At 43.1% G+C, this 19,192-nt stretch overlaps 1 protein-coding gene across 2 annotated transcripts in view; it reads left to right on the plus strand.

The window, feature by feature from the left end:
- ARMC9 (armadillo repeat containing 9) overlaps positions 1–19,192 on the plus strand; it is a 120,040-nt gene that overhangs the window by 78,993 nt on the left and 21,855 nt on the right. For both annotated transcript variants that reach the window (XM_087725059.1, XM_087725061.1), the window contains 4 exons: positions 829–933; positions 5,382–5,497; positions 15,795–15,922; positions 17,170–17,299. In XM_087725059.1, the coding sequence (XP_087581185.1) occupies positions 829–933; positions 5,382–5,497; positions 15,795–15,922; positions 17,170–17,299 (479 nt within the window). The remainder of the gene's footprint in view (positions 1–828; positions 934–5,381; positions 5,498–15,794; positions 15,923–17,169; positions 17,300–19,192) is intronic.

Below are 19,192 nucleotides of genomic sequence, written 5' to 3' on the forward strand. Positions count from 1 at the left end.
ATGCTAAGCGTGAAAACTGGTCATACGTCACTTTTTTCAGTGCCGGTGTAACATTGAATGGTCACGAAATGAACTGTTGTTAGTTGAGGACTAGATGTAGTTGTTAAGATGCTGACCTGGAAATTGGGAGACTGAGAGTTCTAGTCCTGCCTTAGGCAGAAAAACCAGCTGGGTGAGTTTGGGCCAATCACCAGGAGACTGTGAGTTCTAGTCCCGCCTTAGGCAGGAAAGCCAGCTGGGTGAGTTTGGGCCAATCTCCAGGAGACAGTGAATTCTAGTCCCGCCTTAGGCAGGAAAGCCAGCTGGGTGAGTTTGGGCCAATCTCCAGGAGACGGTGAGTTCTAGTCCCGCCTTAGGCAGGAAAGCCAGCTGGGTGAGTTTGGGCCAATCACCAGGAGGCAGTGAGTTCTAGTCCCGCCTTAGGCAGGAAAGCCAGCTGAGTGAGTATGGGCCAATCACAAGGAGACTGTGAGTTCTAGTCCTGCCTTAGGCATGAGGGCCAATTGGAAGACTTTGGCCCAATCACCAGGAGACAGTGAGTTCTAGTCCTGCCTTAGGCATGAGGGCCAATTGGAAGACCTTGGCCCAATCACCAGGAGACTGTGAGTTCTAGTTCTGCCTTAGGCTTGAAACCCATTTGGGTACCCTTGGCTAATCCCTTGCTCGGCCCAACCTACCTCACAGGGTTGTTGTTGAAATGAAAAGCGGAGAAGGAAGAAATCTTAGCTACGTTTGCCACCTTGAGTGACCCAGAAAGTAATAAAAGCCAGCGTCCAATCTAATAAGTACAATAAATCAGGGACTCTCTCCGGGGATTTCTCTGGGCAGGAGGACCACAACGGCATGGAAGCCGATCTGGACAAGGATGAAGTCTTACAAGCCCAGCAGGGCGAACTTTCCGGAGAAAAACTCCTGACCACCGAATATTTGGGGGTAAGTACCACAGTTTGGATGAGGTTGGAGTACGTACGCTGGCAAGACTCCGCAGCCCATAAGGCTTCGCAGGCTATATTTTCTTTTCTTTTTTTGAAACAAAGTTTTTTTTTTGTTTGTTACATATTTTAACTTCTTTTATAAAAAAAAGCATTGGCTGGATTTTTTCCCCCTTTTACATCTTCCCTTACGCGTAGTTCATTTTACATCATATTTCCATTTCAAATTTCAGCCATCTTTATTTTCCTTCCACATTTTCCAACTTTGATTTCTTCTTATACTTACTTATACTTTCCAAAAAGTAACCAATTTCGTTGTATTTAAGTGCAATAATAAAGATTATACTTACTTCTTAATATATAAACAATCGTGACCCATCAAAACCGCGTTCCACAAAAGTGCGGTCGACGAAATCGCGTATGTGACGTCATCACAACGCGACGAAAAAGATCGAAAAATTGAAATAAAAATTAAATTACAGCAAGCCGATTCACATAAAGGTAAGGGTTAGGTTAAGGGTTAGGGTTAGGGTTAGGTTAAGGGTTAGGGTTAGGTTTAGAGTATTAGCGTTACGTTTAGCATTAGGTTAAGGGTTAGCGTTAGGTTTTTCGTTAGGTTAAGGGTTAGGTTAAGGGTTAGGTTTAGGGTTAAGTTTAGGGTTAGGTTTTCGCTTTATTTTTACATTTTTCGATCTTTTTCGTCGCGCTGTGATGACGTCACATACGCGCTTTCGTCGACCGCGATTTTGTCGTCCGCGGTTTTGTGGTGGAACCATAAACAATATCATTATTTGCCCCTCCAAGTTAAATCAGATTTAACGTTTTATTTCCACCTATTGTTCTGTTTTACTATCAATAACATACACTATATTGCCAAAAGTATTCGCTCACCCATCCAAATAATCAGAATCAGGTGTTCCAATCCCTTCCATGGCCACAGGTGTTTAAAAGCAGGTACCTAGGCATGCAGACTGTTTTGACAAACATTGGTGAAAGGATGGGTCACTCTCAGGAGCTCAGTGAATCCCAGCGTGGAAGTGTGATAGGATGCCACCTGTGCAACAAATCCAGTTGTGAAATTTCCTCGCTCCTAAATATTCCTCAGTCAACTGTCAGCTGTATTAGAAGAACGTGGAAGTGTTTGGGAACGACAGCAACTCAGCCACGAAGTGGTAGGCCATGTAACCTCGTCCAACATCAGTGTGTGAGCTCACAAATGCGCTTCTGGAGGAATGGTCAAAAATCCCCATCAACACACTCCCGAACCTTGTGGACAGCCTTCCCAGAAGAGTTGAAGCCGTTATAGCTGCAAAGGGTGGACCGACGTCATGTTCAACCTTACAGATTAGGAATGGGATGTCACTGTGCATCCTATCACAGTTCCATGCTGGAATTCACTGAGCTCCTAAGAGCGACCCATCCTTTCACCAATGTTTGTCAAAACAGTCTGCATGCCTAGATAATTGATTTTATACACCTGTGGCCATGGAGGGCCTTTTCTGTGGCTGTCCGGCCCTCTGGAACGATCTCCCCGTGGAGATTCGGACCCTCACCACCCTCCAGGCTTTCCGCAAAGCCATCAAAACCTGGCTGTTCCGGCAGGCCTGGGGCTGATGAGTTCCCAGCCCCACTTGAATTGCTGATTGTTGTGTAGTTTTTAATTTGTCTTTGTATCCTGTTTTGTCTCGTTCGTTTTTGTATTACCCCCTTCCCCATGTGTTTGTTCGCCGCCCTGAGTCCCCCCGGGAATAGGGCGGCATACAAGTATAATAAATACAATACAAATACACTACTTACAGTAAGTTCATATGCGAGTAAAGGCAGCCGAGCGAATACTTTTGACAATATAGTGTATGTATTGGTTTGACAAGAGAAAATTTGGTATAAATTTTTAAATGGTGACCACGAAAGGAAGTTTAGAAATTTTGTTATGTATGAAGGCCTATAATATTGAAATGGGATTGATCATGGATATAGTTAGATAAGTAATTGATAATGACATAATGTATACATATATGTTGGTTCGACAAGAGGAAATTTGGTATAAATTTTAAATGGTGACCATGAAAGGAAGTTTTGAAACTTAGTTCTGTACGAAAGCCTATAATATTGAAATGGGATGTCACTTACAGTAAGTTCATATGCGAGTAAAGGCAGGTGAGCGAATACTTTTGGCAATATAGTGTATTTCCTCAAATTTAATTTTGTGTAGTAAACATTTCACTTAATTAATTATCCACAAATAATAATATTAACCTGTTTCCCTCACATCATATTAGCTATATTCCATTGACAATATTACCGAATTTAATTAGTAAATATTTTTCCTTCTTTCCTCCATTCCACCATTTTCTCCTCGTCTCTCGGGAACTCCATTTCTTTTATATTCTTTTCTTTCCACCCATTTGCCTAGTTTTTTTTCCTTTTTCTTGTTTTTATAGTTTCTATATTTTACTTTCCCACTCTTTTTTCTCCCTTCTGCTTCTATTGTTTTAGTAACTTTCCCCAGTTTTTTGTTTGCGGGCTATATTTTCGACGCACAGTGAGTGGGAGTGGTTCTCGGAGCTTCGAAGCTCCTGCCTTAAGTGATGATGAGTCTTCACACATTCACAGAACCTGGGCTTTTGCCAACCCCGTGTTTTGGAGTGGGGGAAAGAGATGATTGTTGCCCCAAAGTGTTGTGTGTTTGATGCACAATCCTGTTGCCCTCTCTGTGGGTGGCAAGACTGACTGGTCAGGCCTTTTTCCTAAAGACCAAACTCAACTCTTCCAGTTAATTGGGACTTTTTTTAGGGTACACTACAAGGCTCCCCAGCTCCTCTATGTTGAGGAGGCCTTGGCAGTTTGAAGACGTCTGGATTTCAACTCCCAGAATTCCTCAGCCAACAAAGGCCCCACCTTCTTGTTGTCGATGTCCTCCTCCTTCTCGTCCGCCATCTCCTCCCCCCTTGTAGCACTGATGATGTTATCCAGTTAGGTCATGAAATGTCTGCAGGAAATCAACCAAGCCCAGAGAGCATCACAGACCTCACAGTTCTCCTCCACCTTTCCTCCTCCTCACTTCTCTCACTGATGTGGTCACCTGGTTAGGTCATGAAATGTCTGTAAGAAAGCGACTACGCTCACAGAGCACCAAGTATCTCACATTCATACTCCTTCTCTTCTATTCTCTTCATTTCCTTTCTATTCTTTTCTATTCTATTCCGTATTCTATATTCTATTCTATTCCTTATTCTATATTCTATTCCTTATTCTATATTCTATTCTATTCTATTCTTTATTCTATATTCTATTCCTTAGTCTATATTCTATTCTATTCCTTAGTCTATATTTATTCTATTCCTTAGTCTATATTCTATTCTATTCCTTATTCTATATTCTATTCTATTCTATATTTATATTCTATTCTATTCCTTAGTCTATATTCTATATTCTATATTCTATTCCTTAGTCTATATTCTATTCTATTCCTTAGTCTATATTCTATATTCTATATTCTATTCCTTAGTCTATATTCTATTCTATTCCTTAGTCTATATTCTATTCTATATTTATATTCTATTCTATTCCTTAGTCTATATTCTATTCTATTCCTTAGTCTATATTCTATATTCTATATTCTATTCCTTAGTCTATATTCTATTCTATTCCTTAGTCTATATTCTATTCTATTCCTTAGTCTATATTCTATTCTATATTTATATTCTATTCTATTCCTTAGTCTATATTCTATTCTATTCCTTAGTCTATATTCTATTCTATATTTATATTCTATTCTATTCCTTAGTCTATATTCTATTCTATTCCTTATTCTATATTCTATATTCTATATTCTATTCCTTAGTCTATATTCTATTCTATTCCTTAGTCTATATTCTATTCTATTCCTTATTCTATATTCTATTCTATATTTATATTCTATTCTATTCCTTAGTCTATATTCTATTCTATTCCTTATTCTATATTCTATTCTATTCCATTCCTTATTCTATTCTATTCTTATTGTTTTATTCCTCTTCTCTTCTCTACAATGCTCTTCTCTCACTGATTATGTTACCTAGTTAGGTCATGAAACGTAGGCAAGAAAGCAACAAGCTCAGAGGTATCACCAAGACCCCACAGTAGTCCTTCTCCCCTTCCTCCTCTTCCTCCTCCAATCCACAAACCCCTCTCCCTTCTAGCACTGATGATGTTACGTAGTTGGGTCAAGAAACATCTGGAAGAAAGCAACCAAGGTCAGAGAGCACCCAGGACCACATAGTCCCTCCTCCTCTTCTTCCCGATTATGTTACCCAGTTAGGTCATGAAATGTCTTCAAGAAAGCAATCGAGTGCCCCACAGTCCTCTCCCCACCCCCCCCAAAAAAGTGGTCTTTGAATAAATGCCAGCCTAAACAGGCCAACTTTTCTCTCTTTTTTTTTCTCACCTCTCTGTCTCTTCTTGTCTCAGATCATGACCAACACGCCAAAAGCACGGAAGAAGGCCATGCCCAGCTTCCGCCACAGCGTGGACGAGCCTCTCCAGAGACCCGTGACCCCTGGCTACCACAGGGCACACTACCCAACGTAAGTCTGGGCAGAGCCACCGAAACCTGGACAGCCTTTTTTTTTTTCCTTTTAGCTCTTTTTGCTTCCGGTTCAGAGAGAACGGAATTCAGGTGTGGAAAAGGTACGGATGAAATAAAAGGCAACCACAGACACCAGGAAATACGGAGCTTATTGTGGTTTTTTTTTTAAAAAAAAGAAGGTTCCTTTAGTAAAATGGGGGCCAGAAAGAACAGGAAGTACAATTAGGCCTCAACGTACGACCACAATTGAGACCAGAATTTATGTTGCTAAGCGAGACGTTTTTCAAGTCAGCTTTACCCCATTTTAAGATATAGCATTATTGTTAAGTGAACCACTGCAATTGTTAAGTTGCAGAATGGTTGTTAAGTGAATCACTGCAATTGTTAAGTTGTAGAATGGTTGTTAAGTGAATCACTGCAATTGTTAAGTTGTAGAATGGTTGTTAAGTGAATCACTGCAATTGTTAAGTTGTAGAATGGTTGTTAAGTGAATCACTGCAATTGTTAAGTTGCAGAACGATTGTTAAATGAATCACTACAATTGTAAAGTTGTAGCACGGTTGTTAAGTGAATCACTGCAATTGTTAAGATGTAGCATGGTTGTTAAGTGAACTACTTCAGTTGTTAAGATGAAGTATGGTTGTTAAGTGAACTACTGCAGTTGTTAAGTAGTAGCATGGTTACTAAGTGAATCACTGCAATTGTTAAGATGTAGCATGGTTGTTAAGTGAACTACTGCAGTTGTTAAGATGAAGCATGGTTGTTAAGTGAACTACTGCAGTTGTTAAGTAGTAGCATGGTTGCTAAGTGAATCACTGCAATTGTTAAGATGTAGCATGGTTGCTAAGTGAATCACTGCAATTGTTAAGCTGTAGCATGGTTGTTAAGTGAATCACTGCAATTTTTAAGATGTAGCATGGTTGTTAGGTGAATCACTGCAATTGTTAAGCTGTAGCATGGTTGTTAAGTGAACTACCGCAGTTGTTAAGTAGTAGCACGGTTGCTAAGTGAATCACTGCAATTGTTAAGTTGTAGCACAGTTGTTAAGTGAATCCAACTTCCCCATGGACGTCGCTTGTCAGAAGGTCGCAAAAGGGGATCACGTAACAATCCACACACACACACACACACACACACGCACGGGGCACTGCAACCTTCATTAATTTCCGACCTCTGCTGCGAGATCTTTCCCTTCGTGTTTGTGCCAGAGGGACCCAAACAGAAGCAGCCAAAACAAACCAGTTAAGAGCGCTTGAAAGCCAGGAGGAATGCAAAGATGGTGAGGAGATACTCCCTGCCCTGCTCCTTCAAGGCTCAAGGGCTCAACGATCTCCGAGATTGACGGGGAGATAATCGTCCACCTGGGTTTCCATCGTTTCCTTATTTTTATTGCTTTCTTGTTGTTGTTTTAAGAAGCTGGTTGCAGTGTCCCTGGGGTTATGTGACCCCCCTTTTGCGACCTCCTGAAAAGCAAGATATCTCAGGGGCTGCCCCAAAGAAGAGGGAGTCAAGCTATTCTCCAAAGCACCAGAGGACAAAACAAGAAGCAATGGGTGGAAACTAATCAAGGGGAGAAGCAACTTAGAACTGAGGAGGAATTTCCTGAGAGTGAGAACAATTAACCAGTGGAACAACTTGCCTCCAGAAGTTGTGAATGCCCCAACACTGGAAGTCTTTAAGAAGATGTTAGTTAACCATTCCTCTGTAGTGTTTTAGGGTTTCCTGCCTAGGCAGGGGGTTGGACTAGAAGACTTCCAAGGTCCCTTCCAACTCTGTTCTTCTATTCTATTCTAAAATCAACTCGGAAGCCTGATTCACTTAACAAGGTTATACCTTATCAATGGCAGGGATTCACTTAAACCACTTGTGGCAAGGAATGTCGTAAAAAGGGGCAAAGCTCACTTAACAACAGAAATTGTGGGCTCCATTGTGGTCGTAAGTCGAGGAACACCTGCACTTATGTAATAACCGCGCATAGGCAGCGTTTTTCTTCCCGGGGTGTGTATGGGGGCAGGGGAAAAGACAGAGGGGATAAAAACAGACAGAGGGGATGAAATTCGACTTTTGAATAATCTTCCTACGACAATAGTTTTGAGATCCACTTTATAAACCGAAAGAACATTTGCAAAATGACTGACGTTATGGCGTTTCTCCAAGCAACGGGAAATGGCAATTTCCTTTTCAGCTGGATTTGCAAAACCTCCCTTGCCCTCAGCTAGAGACGGTTGCTCTCTTCTAAATTGCCTGCGTTGCTTTATTTCTTCTTTCTTGGTCCCGTTTCCAAAGCATCAGCTAGAAAGCAGAGGCATTCAGTTCCCCAGGCTCATTTCTTATCTCCAAGGTCTCCTGTTCTATTTATTGAAGCCCGGAGACCTTCTGTAGAATTGGCATTTCATCTGTCTTTCTTTATTTGTTCAGTTATATTCTGTAGTGTATATTTGGCCATGGTGAGGCTTTGAGAGCTGGATGCAACGAAATGTCACTTTAATGGACGCCGATTAGTCTACATTCAAAGTGACCATAAAGTTATTATTCTATTCTATTCTAATTTCTATTTTATTCTATTCCTGAATTCTATTCTGCTCTCTTCTTTTCTTTTCTATTCTAATTTGTATTTTATTCTTTTCTAATTTCTATTCTATTTTATTTTTCTAATCTAATCTAGTCTAGTCTATTCTTCATCCCAATATCTATTCTATTCTATATTATTCTATTCTATTCCTATTCTATTCTACTCCACTCTATTTCTGAATTCTATTGTATTCTATTCTAATTTCTATTCTATTTTATTCTTCTAGTCTAATCTAGTCTAGTCTATTCTTCATCCCAATATCTATTCTATTCTATATTATTCTATTCCCTATTCTATTCTACTCCACTCTATTTCTGAATTCTATTCTAATTTCTATTCTATTATATTTTATTCTTCTAGTCTAGTCTAGTCTATTCTTCATTCCAATATCTATTCTATTCTATTCCTATTCCTATTCCATTCTATCCTATTCTACTCTTCTCTACTCTATTTCTGAATTCTATTTTATTCTATTCTAATTTCTATTCTATTTTATTCTTCTAGTCTATTCTATTCTTCATTCCAATATCTATTCTATTCCTATTCCATTCTATCCTATTCTATTCTTCTCTACTCTATTTCTGAATTCTATTCTATTCTAATTTATATTCTATTTTATTCTTCTATTCTATTTGCGTAAAGATTGGTTTCAACTCCACAAAGCACCTTTGGGACCTCCACAAATTAATGTCTATATCCGTGTTTCTCTTTTAACTTTTAAGGCGTTTTAAGAATGGACTTCAATTTCCAGAATTCCCCAGCCAGCATTGCTCCAATGGAAGCCAGATTCACTTAACAACCAGGTTATTTACTTATCAGCCAACATTGCTGGCTGGGGAAATCTGGGAGTTGACATCCACTCCCTTGAAAGTTACTCGGGCGGAGAAACGCTGTCCTACACAGATCCACCAAGATTTGGTATGTGATAACCAGCAAGGCAAACAGTTTACAACTCTCCTTTTCATCTGAACCAGGAAAGGCCCTACAATTAATTGCTTAGTAAACTGATGGGCCAAGGAACTGATTCCAATTCAGATAGGCAGAGGGTGGGAAAGTGGTTCTTGGTTCTTTGAAAGTACAGGGGGTCCTCGACTTACGACCGCAATGGAGCCCGAAAGTTTTCATTGCTAAGCGAGACCGTTGTGGACTGAGTTTTCACCCGTTTTATGACCTTCAAGATCGCTTCCGGGTCGGTTATGCTATGATTCTATGATTTAGAGAAGACTAGCCGATAAACTGCCGTTGCCCGCTTATTTATTTATAGTGGGGAAATGCCCGGATTAAATTTCTAAAGTTGGATTTTCCCCCTTGCCAGAGAGAGCTCCCTTGTGTACCGTGAAGCTGTTACCATGGCAACTCCACTGCGCTGCACAGTAGAAGCCATTTTACGGCAGGACAGTAGAAGCCACTTTAAAGAAAAAGATTCTTTGCAAGCAAATAGGATGGAGACAAAAGGCAACTGCTCTGCACCCTCAGGGAAAAATGAAAACAGTCCACGATTAGCCAGTTTGGGGCATAGTAGTGGTGAAGGTGCTGGCCTAGAAAGCAGCCGACCGTGAGTTCTAGTCCTGCTTTGTCATGAAAGCCCATTGGGTGACTTTGGGCCAATCGCCAGGAGACTGAGAGTTCTAGTCCTGCCTTAGACATGAGAGCCAACTGGGGGATTTTGGACCAGTCATTCTCTCTCATCTCAACCTACCTCACAGGATTGTTGTTGTGGATAAAATGGGAGGAGGGACTGTTAGCCCTGAAAGGAGGCCAATAGTGAGTGGGTGAAGGGGCTTCATTTTCAGATCCTAGGGGGTGATTTTATCCTGCCCTATGTGCATGCTTTCGATGGTCCTGTTAACAGCTTGCTAGATTTACTCTCAAGGTTGCATTCGGCACAACAGGCTGTATCTTAACAGGACACACATCCCGAGGGGTGTTAGGGAGTGTCTTACCCCCCACAGTGTTTGTTTCCAGAGAGTAAGTCATCTGTGTAACAAGTTTGGTTGAAATTGCTCGACGCGTTCCAGAGTTATGCTGGAACATACATACGTACACACAGAGCCATTTTTCTAGTAGAAGCCATTTGTACAGTAGAAGCCATTTTAAGGCACAACAGGCTGTATCTTAACAGGACACACACCCTGAGGGGTGTTAGGGGTGTCTTACCCCCACAGTATTTGTTTCCAGAGGGTAAGTCATCTGTGTAACAAGTTTGGTTGAAATTGCTCGAGGCGTTCCAGAGTTATGCTGGAACATACATACATACACACAGAGCCATTTTTATAGTAGAACCCATTTGTATAGTATAAGCCATTTTAAGGCACAACAGGCTGTATCTTAACAGGACACACACCCTGAGGGGTGTTAGGGGTGTCTTACCCCCACAGTATTTGTTTCCAGAGGGTAAGTCATCTGTGTAACAAGTTTGGTTGAAATTGCTTGAGGCGTTCCAGTGTTATGCTGGAACATACACACACATAAACACACACACACACACACACACACACACACGTTTATATATATATATATATGGTTCTCCCAAACCTTTGAGGACCAAACACCTCTACTAGCCATGTCCGATCCACTTGCCTCTTCTGGAGACTCACCAGCTTTCGAAGCAAAGAGTAGAGTTTGCAAAGCAACTTGGATTTCTTGAAGTCCACATTGGCTTCTCTCAGTCTTCTCCCCCAGATTGGACAAATCCTTCCAGGGTGGCCCAGTTTTTGGATTGCCTGTAGCACCCCGCACCAAACCACCCAGAGACTTTTGAGGTATTATGAGATGGCTCCATCCTAAAGTCCCTCAGGACGCCCTCTGCCACCTTCTCTGAAGCCACCCAACCTAGAGGCTGTCCATCTCTAGTGACCAGTACAAGAAATCCCAACCTGGTGTCCTCCCGTCGCTTTCGTTTGGTAGGAGAAATCTGAGAAGGGAACGCAGGAAGTTTACTTGGGTCTCACAAATCAAGGGATGACATTGCCAGAGAAGAGAAGAGTAACCAAGATGATTAGGGGACTGGGGGCTAAAACATAGGAAGAACAGTTGCAGGAACTGGGGATGTCTAGTTTGATGAAAAGAAGGACTAGGGGAGACATGATAGCAGTCTCCCAATATCTCAGGGGTTGCCACAAAGAAGAGGGAGTCAAACTATTCTCCAAGGCACCTGAGGGTAGAACAAGAAGCAATGGGTGGAAACTAATCAAGGACAGAAGCAACTTAGAACTGAGGAGAAACTTCCTAACACAGAGGACAATTATCCAGTGGAACAGAAGTTGCCTCCAGAAGTTGTGAATGCCCCAACACTGGAAGTCTTTAAGAAGATGTTGGACAACTATTTGTCTAAAAGGGTATAGGGTCTCCTGCTTGAGCAGAGGGTTGGACTAGAAGACCTCTAAAGTCTCTCACAGTGATTCTATGATTCTGAGATAGATAAATAAGATACATGACAGACAGAGGGATGGATGGATGGATGGATGGATGGATGGATGGATGGATGGATGGATGGATGGATGGATGGATGGAACAGCTTGCCTCCAGAAGTTGTGAGTGCTCCAACACTGGAAGTCTTTAAGAAGAAGTTGGATAACCATTTGCCTGAAGTGGTGTAGGGTTTCCTGCCTAAGAGGGGGTTGGACTAGAAGACCTCCAAGGTCCCTTCCAACCGTGTTATTCTATTCTATTCTATTTGAGGGGCTGCCCCAAGAAGAGTGGGACAAGCTACTCTCCAAGGCACCTGAGGGTAGAACAAGAAGCAATGGGTGGAAACTAATCAAGGAGAGAAACAACTTAGAACTGCGGAGGAATTTCCTGTCAGTGAGGACAATTAATCAGTGGAACAGAAGTTGTGAATGCCCCAACACTAGAAGTCTTTAAGAAGATGTTGGATAGCCATTTGTCTGCCTAGGCAGGGGGTTGGACTAGAAGACCTCCCAGGTCCCTTCCAACGCTGTTATTCTGCTATTCCTCATGGAGGGGCTTTGGAGAAGGCACCTCATTCGAATCTTGGTCAAAGAGAAGCATTGAGGCTTCAAAAGGTCCCTTTCTCTTCTTGCCAGTTCTTTGAAGAGGCGTGTTACCCCCATCTGAGGTCATCCCGGGATCAGGCCCCCAAAGCCCTTGCTTCCTTGTGCTTGCCTTGATGAAACTGGGGCTCAGGCGTTTGACAACCTAGCCTGACCAGCTGCATTACGCTAAGCGAAACTCGGATTAATCTAACCTGTTGCTGCCTTGGTTTGGGTTTGGGGTGATTGTGCACACCCAGCCCAGCCCCTTTTGGGTTTTGCATCGGTGGTGGAACTATGTGCACCCGGAAAATGAATTCATTCACGATAGCGTGAGGCCCCTTTTGATGAAACTAAACATAGAAGGACTTTTCCTGCCAGCTCTGAGACAACAGATGAAAATCCAGCTGGTTGGTTGGTTGGTTGGCTGGTTGGTTGGTGGGTTGTTTATTTATTTATTTTCATTCATTCATTCACTTCATCCATCTCCATCCATCCATCCATCCATCCATCCATCCATCTAGCTAGCTATACATGTCTGCTGTCTATCTATCTTTCTAACTATCTATCTATCTATCTATCTATCTATCTATCTATCTATCTATCTATCTATCTATCTATCATGTCTACCTATCATCTTCTTTCTATCTATCTCTATCTCATGTATCTCTCCTCCCATCCATCCATCTATCCATCAGCTTATCTATCTATCTATCTATCTATCTATCTATCTATCTATCTATCTATCTATCTATCTATCTCTATCTATGTCTATCATCATATCTATCTATCATGTCTACCTGTCATCTTCTTTCTATCTATCTATCTATCTATCTATCTATCTATCTATCTATCTATCTATCTATCTATCTATCTATGTCTGCTATCTATCTATCTATCTATCTATCTATCTCTATCTATCTATCTATCTATCTATCTATCTATCTATCATGTCTACCTATCATCTTCTTTCTATCTATCTCTATCTCATGTATCTCTCCTCCCATCCATCCATCTATCCATCAGCTAGCTAGCTAGCTAGCTATCTCTATGTCTATCATCTTATCATATCTATCTATCATGTCTACCTATCATCATCTATCTATCTATCTATCTATCTATCTATCTATCTATTATCTATCTATCTATCTATCTGTCTGCTATCTATCTATCTATATCTATCTATCTATCTATCTATGTCTGCTATCTATCTATCTATATCTATCTATCTATCATGTCTACCTATCATCTTCTTTCTATCTATCTCTATCTCATGTATCTCTCCTCCCATCCATCCATCTATCCATCAGCTAGCTAGCTAGCTAGCTATCTCTATGTCTATCATCTTATCATATCTATCTATCATGTCTACCTATCATCATCTATCTATCTATCTATCTATCTATCTATCTATCTATCTATCTATCTATCTATTATCTATCTATCTATCTATCTGTCTGCTATCTATCTATCTATATCTATCTATCTATCTATCTATGTCTGCTATCTATCTATCTATATCTATCTATCTATCATGTCTACCTATCATCTTCTTTCTATCTATCTCTATCTCATGTATCTCTCCTCCCATCCATCCATCTATCCATCAGCTATCTATCTATCTATCTATCTATCTATCTATCTATCTATCTATCTATCTATATCTCTATGTCTATCATCTTATCATATTTATCTATCTATCTATCTATCTATCTATATCTATCTATCTATCTATCTATCTATCTATCTATCTATCATGTCTACCTATCATCTTCTTTCTATCTATCTCTATCTCATGTATCTCTCCTCCCATCCATCCATCTATCCATCAGCTAGCTAGCTAGCCAGCTATCTCTATCTATGTCTATCATCTTATCATATTTATCTATCATCTTATCTATCTATCTATCTATCTATCTATCTATCTATCTATCTATCTTCTTATCCCATCTTTACTATTTTTATAAATAATTCAAGGGGGCAAACATACATAATGCTCCTCCTCTGCCTATTTTCCCCACAACAACAACCCTGTGAGGGGGGTTTGGGCTGAGAGGGAGTAACTGGCCCAAAGTCACCCAGTTAGTTTTCATGTGTAAGGCGGGACTAGAACTCATATATCTCCTGGTGATTGGCCCAAAGTCACCCAATCATCCTTCATGCCTGTAGCAGGCCTAGAACTCAACGTCTCCTGGTGATTGGCCCAAAGTCACCCAGCAGACTTTTAAGCATAAGGTGGGACTAGAACTCAACGTCTCCTGGTGATTGGCCAAAAGTCATCCAGCAGGCTTTCAAGCATAAGGCGGGGCTAGAACTCAACGTTTCCTGTGATTGGCCAAAAGTCACCCAGCAGTCTTTCAAGCATAAGGCGGGGCTAGAACTCAACATCTCCTGGTGATTGGCCAAAAGTCACCCAGCAGTCTTTCAAGCATAAGGCGGGACTAGAACTCACAGTCTGCTGCTGATTGGTCCAAATCACCAGTTGAATTCCATGCCTAAGGCAGAACTAGAACTCAACGTCTCCTGATGATTGGCCCAAAGTAACCCAACTGTCTTTCATGTCTAGGGGGGGGGGGACTAGTACTCACAGTCTGCTGCTGATTGGCCCATGGGCCCAGCCAGCCAGCTTTTGGACCTAAACCGATACTAGAACGCACCATTTCCTGGTTTCTTGGCACTACTCCAAACTGACCCCCATCTATTCCCATCGTTCTCATCCAGTGTGCTCAGGGAGGTATGACCAGAATTCAGCAAAATATAGGCTGCTAAGGGGAAACCTGAATCTGAAAGCTTCCCGGTTTTCCCCACCCAGTTGAAAGTTCAAGAACTTGCCCCCACACTAGTGGTGGGTTTCAAAAATTGTTCGAACCTACTCTGTGGGCGTGGCCTCCTTTGTGGGAGTGGCTTGCCACCCATGTGACCGGATGGGAGTGGCTTGCCGCCCATGTGACCGGATATGAAGATGCTGACGGACACTTGTCAGAACCACCTTAAATTACCTCACAGACAGCACTGGCACGCATAAGAATAGGATGTAAACCTGTTTTTTAAAAGGCATCTTTGGTTTGCGTCAAAACAACTTCAACACACGCAATGTTCTGATTGCACCACAAACGCAGTAGTCATCCTTACCTTTCACAGAGGCACTGAGATTTATAAATATGAGCATGATAGTGTAGAATAATCATATCCAAGGACCAGTGGTGGGTTTCTAAAAAGTTTGGAACCTCTTCTGTAGGTGTGGCCTGCTTTCCGGGTCCACTGGTGGAACCTCTTCTAACCGGTTCGGTAGATTTGACTAACCGGTTCTACCGAATAGGTGCAAACTGGAAGGAACCCACCTCTGGCCCACACCCACAAGTCCATCACATGGTCCAATCTTCTCCTGCCACGAACACAGATTCCTACCATCCAGTTCCTCCTAGGTGCAGAGACAAAGATGACCTTGAGTTTCTAAGAAGACTGTTGTTATGGCTCCATATCATCCAACTCCATATAATGCCTCTTCCCATTTTACCACCATAGAAAGTAGGCAGTAGAAAGTGTGGCAGGCCTGAAGCCCCCCCAAAAAAGATGGCTTGCAGGCATGACACCGTCATGGCCCTGGCACTAATCTGTAATCCAAAATTATCCTCTTCTCAATTACAGAAAATTGGGAAGGTAAGAATCCACCCAGGGATAATAGTTTAATCACCCTGGCCTTCTTCCCTCTTCCATCTTGTTTGTTGCAGGTTGGAAAATGAAGCTGCTTCTTCCAGCAGCGACAAAGAGATATATGCTCCACGGTGCTCAAATTCCCGGCCTCCGACACGCAGCGGGAAGAGGTCCAGCCTTCCGGAGATCCCATTCTCCTCGTCATGTAAGTCTTGAGTTCGAGCAGCTCAGAGGTGTCAAACTCAGGGCCGGGGGCCAGATCCGGCCCGCGGTGCCAACTTTTATCAGGCTTGGAGAGTGGCCAGGCTGATATCTTTCAGACGCTGTAATACTTGGCAAGGATGCAGGAATGAACTCATGGTCTCCTGCAAACTCCACTCCCCTTTCGCTCCTCTTTTATTTCCTCTGGGAGGGGCCATTCACTGTCCACCTGTGGCCTTACTCCCAAATTGACCCCTGTTCTTTAGCTGATCCCTTCGCCTGGCAACTCTGCACATGTGCGCACTGGGAACAGGCTCCAGCTGTTCTTCTGACCCACTGAAGGTAGCTGATAACTGGCATATGGCCCTGGCCCCCTTCTCTGCCTCCGACACAGAGCCCTCATCGGAGCCTTCCCCAGACTCCAGGACTGGCCCAGGTTCCTCCCCAACCTCCTCACTGTCCGAATCTGATGCCAGCTCCATTGGCGGGCCACAATACCATTCAAATTTACAATGGCATTTGGGAAAATAAAGTGATTTTACGAGGAGTAAGACGAGGGCTACCTGTAAGTGGACAAGTGGTTTTTTTGCCAATCGGTTCTGTGTCGCTCTAGAATAGTGTTTCTCAACCTTGGTGACTTTTAAGTCCTGTGGACTTCAACTCCCAGAATCCCCCAGCCATCCTTTCCCCTTCTCCCTCCTTTTCTTTCTTTGTTCTTTTCTTTTTCTATTTCTTTCTCCTTCCTTCCTTTCCCCTTCTCCCTCCTTTTCTTTCTTTGTTCTTTTCTTTTTCTATTTCTTTCTCCTTTCTTTCTTTCCCCCTCCTTTTCTTTCTTTCTCTTCTTTTCTTTTGCTATTTCTTTCTACTTCCTTCTTTCTTTCTTTCTTTCCTTCCTTTCTCCCTCCTTTCCTTTCTTTTTCTTCTTTCTTTCCTTCCTTTCTCCCCTCCCTCCTTCTCCTTTTTTCTTTCTCTCAAGTTGTGCCATGCGTCTGTGAAGTGGCTGTTTTGTTTCCCCAATGAACACATCTGCTGAGGGCTCACTGCCTTTTACTGCATATACCACATTGCTTAGTTTCTGCCTGGGTTTTTGTATCCATGGGGTGGACAAAGCTTCTGCCTTCGTGCCTTCTTGGGTTTGAAGGGTGTTGACTGACGATCCTCCCGAGCTTTTCCGATATGCCTGCAACATACGGAATGACAACAATAAATGAAGCAAACTAAAAAAATGTCCCCTTTTCCCCCAAATGACAGTTGAAACCGAATCTCCCGGAAGTTCTTTGATGTGCGGTGGAGCTGACCCGGATGTCCAGTCAGTTGCTGAAGTTCTGATTCTTCACTCGCCCGGTTCTTCCCAGGACAGTGGAAACAGCTGGCCAAACAGGTGCGTAAGCAGCGCGTGATTTTCTAAACCAGGGCTCTCCAAACTTGGGAACTCTAAGACTTAAGGACTTCAACTCCCAGAATACCTCCGCCATCTATGCTGAGTTAGAGGTGGATGGGGGAGAAAGTCGGGAAGGGAGAGTGTTCCAGGGGCTGGTGGTGTTGTGGCCCACCAGTGGCCAGTGGAGCTGGCAGCAGAGTCGGAGAATGAGGAGGTTGGGGAGGAAGAGGGGCCAGTCCTGGAGTCTGGGGAAGGCTCGGAGGAGGGCTCTGTGTTGGAGGCAGAGAGGGGGCCAGGGCCGTCCGACAATTATCGGAGTCAGACATCAGTGAGGCAGAAGAGCAGCTGGAGCCTGTTCCCAGTGTGTTCATGAGCAGAGTTGCCAGATGAAGGGAAGAGCTAAAGAACAGGGGCCGACTTGGGAGTAAGGCCACAGGTGGACGATGAATGGCCCCTCCCAGGGGAAATAAAAGAGGAGTGAAAGGGGAGTGGAGTTTCCGGAGACAATTAGTTCACTTAATTGGTTCGTGACTCTCCGAGGCTCCTTGCCAAGTTCTGCAGAGATCGGCCTGGCAGCTCTCCAAGCCAGATAAGGTCTGTGACTGTAAATCCTCCCTGGGAAGACTTTGCTGGATGTAAATGAGCACAATTCACAGCAAATTAATAAAAGGGGTTTTTGTCTGGACAAGGAGTCTGCTTCATGCTCTTGGGGAGCTTCGATCAGAACAAGTGTGGGCCAGGTGTGTGTCTCTCTCTATATATACACACAAGTTGTGGCGAGCAGAGCTGGCAGCAGATTCGGAGAGTGAGGAGATTGGGTAGGAAGATGGGCCAGTTTTGGAATCTGGGGAAGGCTCTGATGAGGTCTCTGTGTCGGAGGCAGAGAGGGGGCCAGGGCCGTCCGACAGTTATCAGCTGCCTTTAGAGTCAGACATCAGAGGAGCAGAAGAACAGATGGAGCCTGTTCCCAGTGTGTGCATTCACAGAGCTTCCAGGAGAAGGGAACAGTTAAGGCAGTGTTTTTCAACCTTGGCGACTTTAAGTCCTGTGGACTTCAACTCCCAGAATCCCCCAGCCAGCACAGCTGGCTGGGGAATTCTGGGAGTTGAAGTCCACAGGACTTAAAGTCACCAAGGTTGAAAAACACTGAGTTAAGGAACAAGGGTCGACTCGGGAGTAAAGCCACAGGTGGACGATGAATGGCCCCTCCCAGGGGAAATAAAAGAGGAGCGAAAGGGGAGTGGAGTTTGCAGGAGGCCATGAGTCCAATTCATTAGGATGAAGATCTGCTCCTGACTTCTTGCCAAGTATTGTCTGCTACAGAGTGGCGTTTGGAAGATATCGGCCTGGCACCTCTCCAAGCCTGATAAGGTCTGGAGTTGTGAAATCTCTTGAAAGACTGTCGGCCGGGACTTTGCTGGAGAGGAATTCCCTTGGGGGTTTTATCGGGACGAGGAGTCAGCTTCGTGATCTTGGGAAGCCCCGGTCAGAACAGGTGGTAACTCCAGGAACCCTGGAGTGGTTGTAACTTTGAAACCAGGTTGTAAGTACTCTGTTATTCTGTTAAGTGCAGCTAGTCCTCGACTTACAACAGTTTGTTTAGTGACTGATGTTAGAACAACACTGAAAAAAAGGAACTTATGCCCATTTTTCACACTTACGACTGTTGCAGCATCCCCAGGCTCACGTAACCCAAATTCAGCCTCTTGGCAACTGGTCCCTATTTATGACGGTTGCAGTGTCCCAGGGGTCACATGATCCCCTTTTGCGACCTTCTGACTAGCAAAGCCAATGGGGAAGCCGGATTCGCTTAACAAACCTGTTACTGACCTAACAGCAGCAGTGCTTTGCTTAACAACTGCGGCCAAAAAGGTCATAAACTGGTGCAAAACT

Source organism: Thamnophis sirtalis, unplaced genomic scaffold, assembly GCF_051295495.1.
Source record: "Thamnophis sirtalis isolate CommonGarterSnake01/CBP01778 unplaced genomic scaffold, rThaSir2_p1.2 scaffold_11, whole genome shotgun sequence".
Lineage (NCBI taxonomy): Eukaryota > Metazoa > Chordata > Lepidosauria > Squamata > Natricidae > Thamnophis > Thamnophis sirtalis.